We start from the raw sequence: 13849 nt of genomic DNA, 5'->3' as shown, positions 1-13849 counted from the left end.
CTCCAACTATGCCTTGCTACCTCATACCTGTACTATACGTAATATTTTCTATAATAATAATATTCTGTATTATTTACAGCGTTTTAATGGCCTACGCTCCAACTATGCCTTGCTACCTCATACCTGTACTATACGTAATATTTTGCTATGTACATGAACTTGATGATCTACCTCCCTACTATGCCCCCTTGTTCCCCTACCCTTCCACCTACCTTTGTAAAGCGCTCTGTTATCTGCAAAGATCTTGTTCGCGCTATATAAAACTCTCAAAATAAATAAAAATAACTAAATAAATAGTGGTACTACAATACCTATATAGTCACTCCCCCGATCTGGCACTATTACAAGAAACACACTTAAAGGGTAACCATTACAAGGTGCTAGACGGGTATGGATATAAATTGGTGCCACATGCAGGTTATGTTATGTTATGTTACTTACATTTATATAACAGCGCACAGCTACCCCAAAGGGTTTCCTGGTGCTGACAGAGGAAGCAGGATGAGAAAAGAAAAGACTATTGGCTAAAAAGTCAAGTTTTGATAGATCTAGTTATAAGTTGGGATCGAGAACGGTTGGAATATTGGTGAAGACTGGCCTTCCTCTGGGTGATACGTGGCACTCACAGGGACATAGGAGGGGTGAGACCTGAACATCATTTCGGCCATATGCAAATCAGTCTGACCCTGTGCCTCATGGGAACAGTCCAGCCGAACTGCCAAGCCATGCCTTCCCTGTACCGGAAACAAGCTTCCCAGGACTGTTCCCATGAGGCACAGGGTCAGACTGATTTGCATATGGCCATGTCTGAACTGGGGTGGCAGAGTGGGCTAAAGAATGGTGATGGATTAAACCCAGATCAGTTGACTGGGGGTGAGTGCTTGTATTGTCAACGCTCCGTCCATCATTTCCTTTGGTTTTGCTTTGTTCGTCATAAGTTGGCAGGGTATGCTCAGACGTGAGTCCCTTGCTCTCTTTGCCACTGGATTCAAGCAAGCCCGGCTGAAGACGGCTGCAATGTCAGAAACCGGTCCTGGGAAGCTTGTTTCCGGTCCAGGGAAGGCATGGCTTGGCAGTTCGGGCTGGACTGTTCCCATGAGGCACAGGGTCAGACTGATTTGCATATGGCCATGTCTGAACTGGGGTGGCAGAGTGGGCTAAAGAATGGTGATGGATTAAACCCAGATTAGTTGACTGGGGGTGAGTGTGTGTATTGTCAACGCTCCGTCCATCATTTCCTTTGGTTTTGCTTTCTCAAAACTACCCACTGGAGTTCATCTGGGGTATGTCGCACAGCTCTGAAGTGTTCGACGAGTGGTGCCCCTTGTACACCACATTGTATTTGGCCGCAATGCTGAAGTATGCGAGCTTTTATTTTTTGCTGTGTTTGGCTCACATATATTAGTTTGAAGGGACAAACTATTGCACAAATCACATTTGTAGTATTGCAATTTGTAAGGATTTCAAGTCAATCGTATGATGTTTGTAGATGAACTTCTTGGTTTGGATAGTTGTCGGACATGCCTTGCACTGGCCACATTTGAAATGACCTAGTGTAGCTGGTAAATTCCAAATGGATTGAAGTGACGGCGCCTCTGGAGTGTCAAGAATGGAGCGAACCATGTGATCTTTCACACTCTTCGCTTTAGAGTGCATGGGTAGGTTGGGTTGTTTGATATCCTCCGACACCAAACCCCAGTGTTTGTTGATTACCTTCTTAATGGCATTACTCCGTGTGGAGAACATGGTCTCGCAAATCATCCTCTGCAAGGAACCATCTCTCTTATCTTTATGTGTTAGTAAGGTTTCTCCCAATTCACAATAAGCAGACTACTGCAGATATTCAGCTTATTTGGCGGATACTCAGGGTACCAAATCACCTGGGACAAGTCGCTTCTGTTCCAATTAATGGGCGGGCCGATGCCCGAACTACCGGGACAGGTCCAGCTACAACCTAAAGACAAATTCAAGTACTTGGGTATTATGATTGGGAAAAAAGAATCCGAATTCCTAGAAGACAACTTAAGGCCCCAATTGGAATGATTCAAATGGAATGTGATACACTGGAGGGCTTTACCAATGTCATTGATGGGTAGAGCAGTGCTTTTCAAAATGATGACTCGCATGCTGTATGTTCTACAAAATACCCCTTACAGGATCCTAGATAAATTTTTCATGGAGGTCGATAGTGAGTTGAGGAAGCTTCTTTGGAATGGGGGGTGGGGCAGAATAGCCTTAGCTAAACTTCAGGAGTGTGTATGCGGAAGGACTGGCCAGTCCAGACATTCAAAAATACTATTGTGCATCTCCATTGGTGGTACCCATAAATGAGAGGATCTACGCAGATGGGACGACCCACAGTACAGAGCAGATCACCTGGGGATGGGCCACCGGGGTTACACAGGGTGTTTGTACGGTAAAACTGCAGCCAAGAACAGGCCCCCGCACACGCAAGCCGCGATAAACGCATGGCAGAAGGCCAATACCTTTCTGGTATGGGACAATAAATTAACACAAAGCACCCCATTATGGGATAGTAATATACTTCGAGAAGTGGGAACACTGTAGGGATTCCAAAAATTGAAATGAATAGATATATTCCATCTGGGTGATGTGATGAGAGGCTCGCCGATAATCCCATTTGAGGACTTACAGAGAGAATATCATTTAGCAGCCTTAGAAAGGTATAAATATATTCAGTTCGGACATGCACTCAGATGGCATATTAGAGAAGGTGAACAATTCCAGGAATACAGCCCCCTGGAAGACCGCGTATTGCTGGATCCAATCCAGGAAAAAGCCACACCTGTGATATATAGAAAGATAATTAATGATGCACCGGAACCACTGGGGGCATTGTGAGAAGCTTGGGAGACAGATTTCGGGCTCCTGGAGGACGACGATTGGGTCGAGGCAATCCAAAGCCCCAGGGAAGTCGAGATAAGAGCGAGATTTCGCTTGGTCCAATTACAGATCCTGCATAGATTTTACTCTACCGGGGTGTTGATGTGCAGGCTAGGGCAGGTTCCAACGGATTTGTGTATCAGAGGCTGTAATGAAAGAAGCACCTTCTACCATATCATATGAGGATGTCCGGTCATACAGCAGTATTGGGGAAAGGTAATAAGAGTGATGTCGGAGGTCCTGGGGCAGGAGATTCCAGTTGGGGATGGATGTCATACTATGTGTGACAAGCGATCAGTCCTGGCAAAGATACCAACATTTCTGATTACTGGTGGCAGCAATGGTAGCTGAGCGAAATAGTACACGAGCATGGTGTAATGAATGTGCCATTTATGTGGATCAATAGCCTGATAATGACCGTCGCCCATCACCATCTCAGTCTTATTTAGCATATTTTAGCATAATATAGTGATGTGTAGGCCTGCCTAGTAAGAATTAGCTTGAAAGTAGGGCTTGATTATGTACCTTTCAGATTCTGACTTTATCTTGCTTAACGGCAGTGCTTGCTATTGGCTTTGGCATGATCTTATGTCATCTTGCATACTAATTTTGCTCTTTTGTGTGAATAGAGGCCTTTGCTCGAGTGACTCCATTTTCTAAGCTGTCGCCATTTTCTGAGCTTCACTAGGTGACAAGGGCATGTTTTCCTTTTCACTTGTTTTCCGCACTTTACTGACCAGAAATAACTGGATTCCGTCAGAGGAATGTGCTTGCTCTGCTCTGAAGCTATAACAGACGCCTGGCCAGCTGAAGCTGTGGCCTTGGGGCAGAGTGGTACGGAATCTGATGGGAAAAGGGGGCGAGGCTCACCAGGATATTGAGATTCGTCTTACGTCAGCACTTCTACTAAAGGAGGTGTTTGGGTTCTGTTCGGTGGAAGTTCATCACAAGACAGACGTGCAGCTGTGGCGGTAGGGCGTATAGTGTCACTACTGTCTCCTGTTTCGTACGATAGAACCGGACTCCCCTTTGGTGAAGTGGAAACGGGATGGATAGACAGTTGGTGAGGTGTTCCACTAATTTCTAGTTTTCCTACTATTCTTGATTACTAGAACTTTATTTTCAGGTTCCATACATTTATATACATATATTTCTACATATGTTTTCCTGATTGCGTTTAGTAATCGTCTAATTGTTAGATGGTTGTGGGCTAAAAATGGTACCGTTTGGCCTACCGTGTATCATATATTACTAATAAATCCACCTCAGAATATACCAATTGGTCTCTTCCTTGTGGCAGGAGATTGTATGTATGTATGTTGTGTTTTCTCTGGACGAGTATTCTGTTATAGAGAGGATGGTGAAATTCCCTCCTATGCCGTGCGTGTCATCAGAGAGATTGTTCTTAGCTCTCCTGGCAAGCGAAGACAAGTATGAAATTTAGTTTTATTCCTGACTTGGTAAGTATTGTAGAGTGTTGTATTTTTGGATCCCAAGGGGAATGTGTCTGCATGACCTGTTTATTGGCAAAAAATTGGGTCATAACACATGGGGGGCAAACCTCCCTCTGAAGATAGGACAGTAGAAGTCTGACTTAGATTGGTGCAGCGCTACGGAAAAAATAGTGTATGAAAGCCAAGGCTTCCCCCAAGAAAGGGGAAAAATATGGAACAGCTGGATGAGAAAGGCCTTCGGAATATGGTGGGTGAGGATGGGAGGTAACTGGAATCAAGGGGGGACACAAGTTATATAAATTTCAGAATTGGTTTCTCACAATAGATTTTTGAAATGTATGTACGATCACTGGAAGGCAGATTTCTAAAGTACTCCTATAGACACAGGGAACGTGCCCCTGTAACTGAAACATTGTAGGATTGTTACTAACGCTGGTTCATGTTCCGGTCCTATGACACCAAGTCTCCTGTACATAATGCACTGTATACTGCAACTGATGAAGTTTCATAAAAACATTCTTTAAAAAAAACAAATTTGAGAAACAAATTCATATCCTACTGAGGCATGATAAAAGAAGTGGGAGGAAACCCGTTTGTGAGACCCTTAATGAATCACATAACAATGGGCGATTTAAACACCGAGAGCTGATCTGGTAAACAGAGAAAAGCCGACAAGGCAGGCAAGTAGCTCTTAACAGTAACTACTGCACAACCCTGTTGCTCTAGGGAAAGGGAGAAACTCAGAAATTCAGATAAATGGGCCTGGAAAGGATCAATCGATCTCTCTCCATACCATTTAGCAAACTTGGCCCACCTACCAGAATAGACAGGTTTGGTGGAGTGTCTTCTGACTGATAATTTAACGTCCACCACATCCATTCTCTACGATGTTCAACACTCAGAGATCCATATTTACAGACATCCAATGCTGCGGAAAATGGGACAACTGTCTTCCCACTGGACAAGTATGCGCTAGGATGGTGGAGCTAGAGCTTCTTCCCCACCACAACAGCTGGAAGGTCAGAAGTGGAGGAGGAGAAGACTTGCTGTCGTGCTGCACCCCGCAGAAGACCTCTGCCCTTTCCCCTGTAGGACCAGGGCTCGAGTCGGGGTACCACGCGGGTGGACGGCGTCCCCCCACTTATTTTACCGGGTGGACGCCGTCCCTCCTGCTAAACAGCTGGACTTCACTCTTTGGCTTCCCTGGGACGAGGAGAGCGAAGCTCACAGCACGCAGCTCACACGCTGACTTATCAGATGCAAACGCATCTAAGGGGTGAGCGAGGGGAGGCAATGAGCCCGATGGTGCAAGCCACCTTTCGTGACGTCACTTCATGTCGTGACGTCACTTCCGGTGACAGGGTCCCCCCCACTTCTTTTTTTAAGACTTGTGCCCTGTGTAGGACCTTTACAAGTGATTTGCCTACTGCTGCTGCTTTTGTGGCTGGCACAAAAGGACAAGTTTCTCCCAAAGCCACGAAACTTGCCGAACTGCCCAAAGCTCCTGGGTTGAGATTGAAGCCCCACCTTGGTGTGGCTTTACTGTCCTTAAAGCACTGCAGCGCCAAATCCACCTTAGCCCCCAAACAGGCGCGATCCATCGAAGGTAAATCCAGCAATCTGCCCTGGACCTCGGGTGAGAATCCTGAACATCGCAACCAGGGGTATCTCCTAGTAGCCACAGTCTATCCCATCACCCTGGCTACTGAATCGGCAATGTCCAGACCAGAGTGTATCACTTGGTGGGCAGCAACTTGGGCATTCAACAACACCTCCAAGAAATGCCCTTGTACCTCCTTGGGAAACTTCAGGACAACCTTCCTGGCTGAATCCATAAGGGCATGGATGTAGAGACCCAAAAGGCATGTGGCATTGGTGGACCTGAGGGCCATTCTCCCTGATGAGAACACCATCTTTGCGGATTGCTCCAGGCGCTTTGACTCGCTATCCCGAGGCGTAGATGGGAAACAACCTGCAGACAGCCTCGAGGAGCTTGAATCATGGACCACCAAGCTTTACGGCAAAGGATGGGTGGATAGGAAAGCAGGATTTCCCCCAGAGCCACCTTGTACCTCCAAGTCACGAACCTGGAAACTGCTAGAGTGGATATTGGCTTCTGCCACAAATCGAGGAAGGGCTCTGTCCTCGTTGAGTGGAAGTAAAGGCTCTGAAATGAAGGAAGAGGAATGGAGCAACTCAATCAGAATATCAGACCTCAACTCAGCTTTAGGAAGGTCTGCAGTCTGAATACAGCATAAGTGGTCACCTCTTGCGTCGGCAAGCCTTTTGGTGATGAAAGCTCCTACTCAGGAGAAGTGTCCAGACCACTAGCTCCCTGCAACCCTACATCTCTCCTTCCTCAGCCCCTCCATGTTCCTCCTGGTACTCTTCTTCCTCCAACAGCCTTTGAGCCTGTCTCCGAAACTCCATCCTCAAAATCGATGTCGGCGGTGCCAGACGAGGCACTGGTGACTTCAGGATCGGCGTCTAAGGGATGTCAGTCAGTCAGTCAAAAATTCTTTATTCGATAAAATTAATATCATAAAAGACATGGTACAATCATTTTAAATAGCAAGGGATGTCAAAAAAGGAACAGAAGTCGAAGCCGGTCGAGTAGGCGCTAGTTCGGTACCAGACGTCGTTGGGGATTCACCATTCCAACCAATCTCAACTTGCAAACATCCGGACCCAACACAAGATGGCAAGAGTATGCAAAGCATGTGAATCTACAGCACACGTACCTCTAACAGGCTTTTATAACCATTACATTTGCAGACTTTTTTTAATGGGCGAAGAAGGACTAGATTACTCACCCTGTAAGCATGTATTCGTAGCGTGTAGTGCTGCAGATTCAAATGTTATGCATACTTCACCCATCTAGGGTTGGGCCCAGTCTCTAAAAGTAGTTTTTCTTGAGGCAGTTTAATGATCAGCGTCGTTCGTCATCTCTCATCACCCTTGAAGTATTTTGCACTTTGTTGGATTAGAAAAAGACAAAAAGCGGATTTGCTTTTCTGAAGGGTTTAGTACTTTCCACATAGTACATAAGTGCCCTTTTAACATCTAATCTAGGCAATGAACATTCTGCAACAGTTTCTGGTTTTGGAAAGAAAACTGTCAATTCCAAGGTTTGGTTCAAGTTAAATGGTGAGATAACCTTTGGTAAAAATCTAGGATTAGTGCGTAAACACACTTTGGCTGAAAAGACTTCGAAATAAGGTTCTTCAACTGTTAGGGTATGTATTTAACTGACCCTCCGTAAAGGTGTTATTGCTACAAGGAAAGCTACTTTCGATGTTAAGAATTGTATTGAACAATTATGTAGCAGCTCAAATGGTGGACCCATAAGTCGAGTTAAGACAATGTTTAGATTCCACGCTAGTATTGGAGGTGTACATGGGGGAACGACTCTTTAATCCTTCCATGAAGGCTTTGATTACAGGAATACGGAAAAGTGACTGGTGCTTTCTGTTTTCTAAATATACTGCAATAGCTGCTAAATGTAGTCATATTGAGGTGTATGTTAACTGTGATTTTTGTAAACGTAACAGGTAGCATATCAATTATTGGAGAATAAGGGTTAATGTGTTGTGTTGCACAGTAATGCACAAAACGCTTCCATTTTACTGCATAGCAAGCTCTTGTTGTAGGTCTTTTTGATTCCTTTAGAATAGTCATACATTCCTCAGGGAGATGGAGGTATCCAAATCTATTACCTCAGGATCTAGATTGCAACATTAAGCTTTTGATGGTTGGGATATCTCACCCTGCCATTGCTTTGTGTTAAACAATTTAGATAATTGGGTAGCTTCTCGTGAGGTTGTAGGGAGAGCTCCAATAGTGTTGTGTACCATGCTGACAAGCCCATGTGGGTGTGATCAGAATCAGAGTAACTGAAGTCTGAGTTTCATGACCATAGAGGGTATTAGTGGGAGAGGAGGAAAAGCATACACAAACATCCCAGACCAATTCATCCATAGAGCATTGCCCATGGATTGTGGGTGTGAAAGTTTGGATGCAAAGCTTTGGCATTTTGAGTTTTCCTTTTGTTGCAAACAGATCTATTATGGGAGCTCCCCATGTTTGGAAATATGTTTGTAGTAAGGTACTGTGTATCTCCCATTCCTGAACCTGCTGGTGTGTTCTGCGGAGAAGGTAAGCTATTGTGTTCTCCTCACCTGGTATGTGCTAGGAGGTGAGTGAGAAAAGCTTGGAGAGCCATTGCTAGTAGTTCCAACATGTTGATGTGTAGCAACTGTTGTTTTGTTGTCCAGTGTCCCTGAACTACAATATCCTTCATATGAGCGCCTCATTCTAGGAGTGAGACATCAGTTGTGATTGAGTAGTAGTATTCACAGGACATGGCGTCATCTTGGTCCTCAGTCCAGAGTCTTATCGGGCTGCACCGGAGCTGGTCCTTCCCCAGAAGATTTTGGATGCAGCATAGTGTGGGCTGGCTAAGACGATACCTCCTCCTGTTGGAGCGCTGGTCTCGCTGTCTGCATCACTGTCGTGAACGAATTCTGCCTCGGCTGCGTGCACCATTGTGTGTGCGAGACGTCAATCTCGTCGTGTCTGAAGAGTCTTATTTCTGAACAGTGTGTAAGTGCTCCGGAGCGAGGCACAGGTTACAAGTGTTGGGTTTTCGGAGAGTGCGTACTTGGCTCCGCATTGAGGGCACAGTCTGAAAAGTAATGTCTTTGTCTCCATCATCAGGAGGCGATCATTCGACTGTTGACTATGTTTGGATTCCAGGAAGTCCTATCCCGGTGTAGAAGTCGATTCCGGTTGTTCTTGTTTTCCCATTGGCCTTGTGGCGTCGCATTCTGAACAGCTTCAAAGTAGTTCGTCCGAGACCAATAGCGGAAAAAAAACTTTCAGAACAAAGCGTTTGACATGAGCAATACATCGAAGGGAGGAAAGACACAGCACAGCACAGATAATAAAGCTTCCATGAGAAAAATAACCTGCCAAGTTCAGGCCCACTACTAGATGGCATAAGTATGCGTAGCATGTGCATCTGCAGCCAACACATGTTGCTTAGCGGTTTCATGCTTCACCATGGGTCCAATGGGATAGTGCGGTGGGTGAATGACAGTATCAGTTTGGCAAGGTACAGTCGATGATATCCAGACAAGCATGCCTTGGGTATTTGTCATCACTGGACTCTAAAGAGTGGGGACAATGTGGAGTCAAGAAATACACTCAAAGCACCTAGTATTATCCTCAGTAATATGGTTGGTCTTGTTCAACATCCAGAGAGCGCAGTCTCTAAAGAGTTAGCTTTACGCTTCAGGATCAAAGAGATAGGAATTGCTTAAGATGTGCAGGACCCTGCTAATTTATGAAATGAAATATTGCAAATAGCTTGGAATAATCACTTTGACCGGACACCAAGTGCCAAATTATGAAGATGCCTATTAATTCTGGGGAAACCTTTAGCTGTCAGCTGCAGCCACAGACCAAATAAAATCACCCACACCTCAAAGAGCTGATTTGCAATATTAGGGAAAGGCCAGGAAGTGTCCAAACACAGATAAAGGCATTAATGTGATGATCCTCATCTTTATTCTGGTTACTGGAAGAAGTCATATTAGTCTTCTTAGTACTGCACTAAGGTGCTCTCTTTTCTCATTTTTGAAGTAGGAAAAACAAGGGCTGTCAATTCAACATAATTTTCTATTGCAATGGTGTTGTTGTTACCTAACAAATATATATTTGCATTCACATGCTTCAACAATCATATTGGAGCAGAGCAGGTTCCATGGAGAGAAGATTCTGCATTGACACCTAATTTGACACCAGATGCGGAGCACAAGACAAGCCCACAAAAATTTAAAATATAGCCACTTTGACAGGGGAGGGTTTGTCAAAATGCTGCTTTGTCTACACTGCCAACAATATTTTGCATATTGCGTTGTTATATGTCTGCAGCTTTACTAAAGTCAAAGTTTAGTATGAATTTAACTGTTAGGGTATGCTCCACTGACCTGTTTTGATTAAACGTGTGCTATAGTGATCAGAAGAAAGATGATATTTCAGTAAAGTAAATAAAGTAAAGTAATAGAATACATCCTGATAACATTTTTCATTCTGTTTACCTCTTTGGTAAAAAGAGCTTCCAATTCTTGTTCATCCAGGAATCCATCTCCATTTGAATCTATAAAAGTTAAACATTCTCGTTATTAACTATTCTGAAAACAAATAAATGAAACTTCTAGAGTTTATATATCTATTTGCTCACATAAATGAATAAAGTTTAGATATCAATCATTGAGTAAACTACTTCCTACTAAAATAGCAAAGCAGAGAGAAGGTGTCTGTGTTGTGCACATTTGCGGTTTGTGTGCAGACATAAAAACTTAAAACTACTTGTTCTGGCCGAGAAAGGCTTCCAATTTCTGTCTACTTACGTTAAGAGTACAATCTACCAGTGTCCTCTGTTCCTAGACATTGTCTAGCCTAATATTTAGCAAGCACTGGTAAGGCGAAAATGTTTGATGCAAGCACTAGAATGCTGCCAAAAGCAATTACAATTTGCCAGCAGTAAAGAAAAGCAATTGAAGAAAGACTACTTTGTGAACACAACACAAGAATGAGAAACAAATGTGTGAAGAATATGCATTCCAATGGAGGCAGTCAATAAAAAGAAGGCAAGGTTAAACACTCCTGTAGGTTGATTCAAGATGTGACTGAGAATATCTCTACCTGTAGCAAAAGGTATCTGAGCAGAAATAGATGTCTGAAGGATGCTGAACCAAAGCCCCATAGGTTATAAACATTTATTTAGAAAGTTTTATATAGCGCGAACATGACCACTGAGGGTATCAGAGCGCTTTACAGTTTAAAGGGTACAAGCAAACAAAACAGAATCAACAAAGCGAAAAAATACAGTCTTATAAAGGCCAGCATTCTCGTGGCCCGGCAGCTGGTCAAAAAATCAACTGCTGAGGCCTCAGAATCGCATGGATTTGCCAGACTGAGGCAGAAATTTCTTAATCAGGACACCTTTGACTTCTTTTTTGAAGAGAGCAGTGGAAGGGTGCACCCTGAATTCACAGAACAGAATACGTTTGCCAAGACAAGTGCAAGGGCCATTACAAGTCAAATCTAAAAGGAACTATCAGTCAAAAATGTTTTTTCTTTTGAATGACCCAAAACATATAACCTCGGAATCAACCATTCAATTTTAGGTAAATGCTACAGACCACTTTAGCGGTCTGTTGGCCAGACCAATAGTTTTCAATACACAAAGTAGGATTTAGGAGAGTCCCTTGCTCATGAATGCAGAGTTCTGTTGTCTATTTTAGTTGTTGCCTCCTGAATCAACGGTCGTCTTCCCTGTTCTTGTTCCGGGAGCCATTTCAGTATTCTGATAGTTGACTTGTATCCTTCCACTGCTGACATTCCTTACATTCAGGGAACTACTTTTTTTATTTATCTTTAAGCACTTCCTTTGCTCTCTCTCCTGTGGGCTTCTTCCACCTTCACTTTGAACCCATCTCACCCTTGTCCTGCAGTTTCCCCCAATTCCCCCAACTCACCCCATGCTTTCCCTTTCCTCTCCGTCCTGATTTTCCTCTTTTAAAAAAAAAAAATATATATCCCCTTCCCTGGCTCCTCTGTTCCCATACTGTACCCTGATTGTCGCCCCTCCCCAACTCTATTTTTTTATTTTAAACTTTTTGACCTTTCTGCTCTGTCAGTGCTGTCCCTCTTAAAAAGGGTTTATACCCATTTCAAACTGTCTGCTCAAAAGTGTGCATGCATGAGAAACAGTCACCAAGAATTGGTGTGTGAAATCCAATTACAATTGACAAAATGAAAACACAAGAATCCACTGCGGCCAGTTTCAAATAGATTTGTTAAAATAATACAATTATATTAAAAATGGCCCCTGCAGCCACACGCCAAAATAGTAGTGTTTCCAAAGCCTGGGAGACCCACCTGAACACCACACCTCCTACCGCCCTAGATACCTTGTAAGAACTGAGGTGAAAATACTCGCCAAAATCCTTGTGAACAGACTAATACCACACGTCAGACATAGTCTACCTAGATCAAGCTTGTTTTATGCCTCACCGCTCCACCCGTCAAACCATTACAAGAGCTCACAACGCGATAGCAGCTGTAGACTGCCTAGGCAGACCTGCTGCCCTGATATTGGCAGACATGGATAAAGCCTTTGATTCCATTAGCTGGACCTACTTACTCACACATTTAACATGTTATAGCTTTGGCTCAGAGTTCAGAGCATATATCAAGCTACTATATACCAGTTTGACTGCTGCAGTTCGAGTCGCAAACAGTGTCTCGGCTCCCTTCTCCGTTGGGCCTGGGACATGGCAGGAATGTCCCCTGATCCCCCTCCTTATTGCACTACCTATTGAGCATTTGTTCATATGGGTACGAAAAATGCGCTAATGTGGGGATTTGAATGGACAGTGGATATCTCAGATCGTATAGCACTATACGCGGATGATATACTATTTTCCTAAGAGCTCCAGATAAAACTGGTCCTAGAATTCTGCAGATATTGTGGATTTTCGGGGAAACGTCTGGCCTTTATATGAATACCCAGAAGTCAACCGTCTGGCCACTACGGGGCACCTTGGGCCGCAACAACTGGGCTGAGAATTTGTTGACACAAGCCACAGAGGGACTGCTAATGCTAGGCGTCTTTCGGTCAGAGACCCCCAAAATCTCATGGGATCGTAATCTAGGCGAAGTCACCGAAAAGGTGTGAACCAACATACAACTCTGGGCGGGACTACCATTATCTCTATATGGCAGAGCTCCAGTGTTTTCGCGGATGGGAAAATATAGGAATTTCTACCATTGGGGATGTCATGCACAGCACGGTACTCAAATTATTCCAGGACCTAAAAGACCAATTTTCCATGCACAGCTCCCAATTTTATAAGTACTTACAGCTCTGTCATTATATCACGCCAACCTTCCTTACAAACAGATGAGTATTTGTTATTTAATATCCTGACCAATCCTTGCCCCACTTTTTGATTCATAGAATAAGACCTCCTCATAGACTCCCTGGGCACCCGAGGAAGCACGTACTAACACGTGCAGAGGTACGTGATTTTCAAGAGATTAAGAACACATGAATGATTAGAACGTTACCAATCTCGTCTTGTGAATGGGGTTTAAATAATGTTTGGGCGACCTCTTAGTTTTTTGAAAATAGACAACTAAACCTAATTTTAAACACCAGGTTGAAGTAAATGCGTGATATGAGTTGAGCCACTGATACCACATGTAAAGCGCAAGGACTTAAGGACAATAAGATAGAACTTTTTAAGTCATTGCACAATCGAATTGTACTAAAACAAAGGCGATTAGTTAAATACCAATATTAGAAACAAACGTGGTGCAGCTGCCTTGCTATGAGAGCATAAGCGATAAGCACAGAAAACTACACGGTTTTCTTACTGTATGAGAAGACGGAGCTTGACTTACCAAATGCGAAATAAAAT

At 43.8% G+C, this 13849-nt stretch overlaps 1 protein-coding gene across 3 annotated transcripts in view; it reads right to left on the bottom strand.

Annotated features, from left to right (window-relative positions):
* Positions 1–13849, bottom strand: part of NUCB2 (nucleobindin 2) — a 449912-nt gene that overhangs the window by 175337 nt on the left and 260726 nt on the right. For all 3 annotated transcript variants that reach the window (XM_078681045.1, XM_078681047.1, XM_078681046.1), the window contains exon 8: positions 10460–10518. In XM_078681045.1, the coding sequence (XP_078537171.1) occupies positions 10460–10518 (59 nt within the window). The remainder of the gene's footprint in view (positions 1–10459; positions 10519–13849) is intronic.

The sequence above is a fragment of the Lissotriton helveticus genome, chromosome 3_1, assembly GCF_964261635.1.
Source record: "Lissotriton helveticus chromosome 3_1, aLisHel1.1, whole genome shotgun sequence".
NCBI classification, from domain to species: Eukaryota; Metazoa; Chordata; class Amphibia; order Caudata; family Salamandridae; genus Lissotriton; species Lissotriton helveticus.
This window is presented reverse-complemented; position numbering and strand designations above follow the sequence as displayed.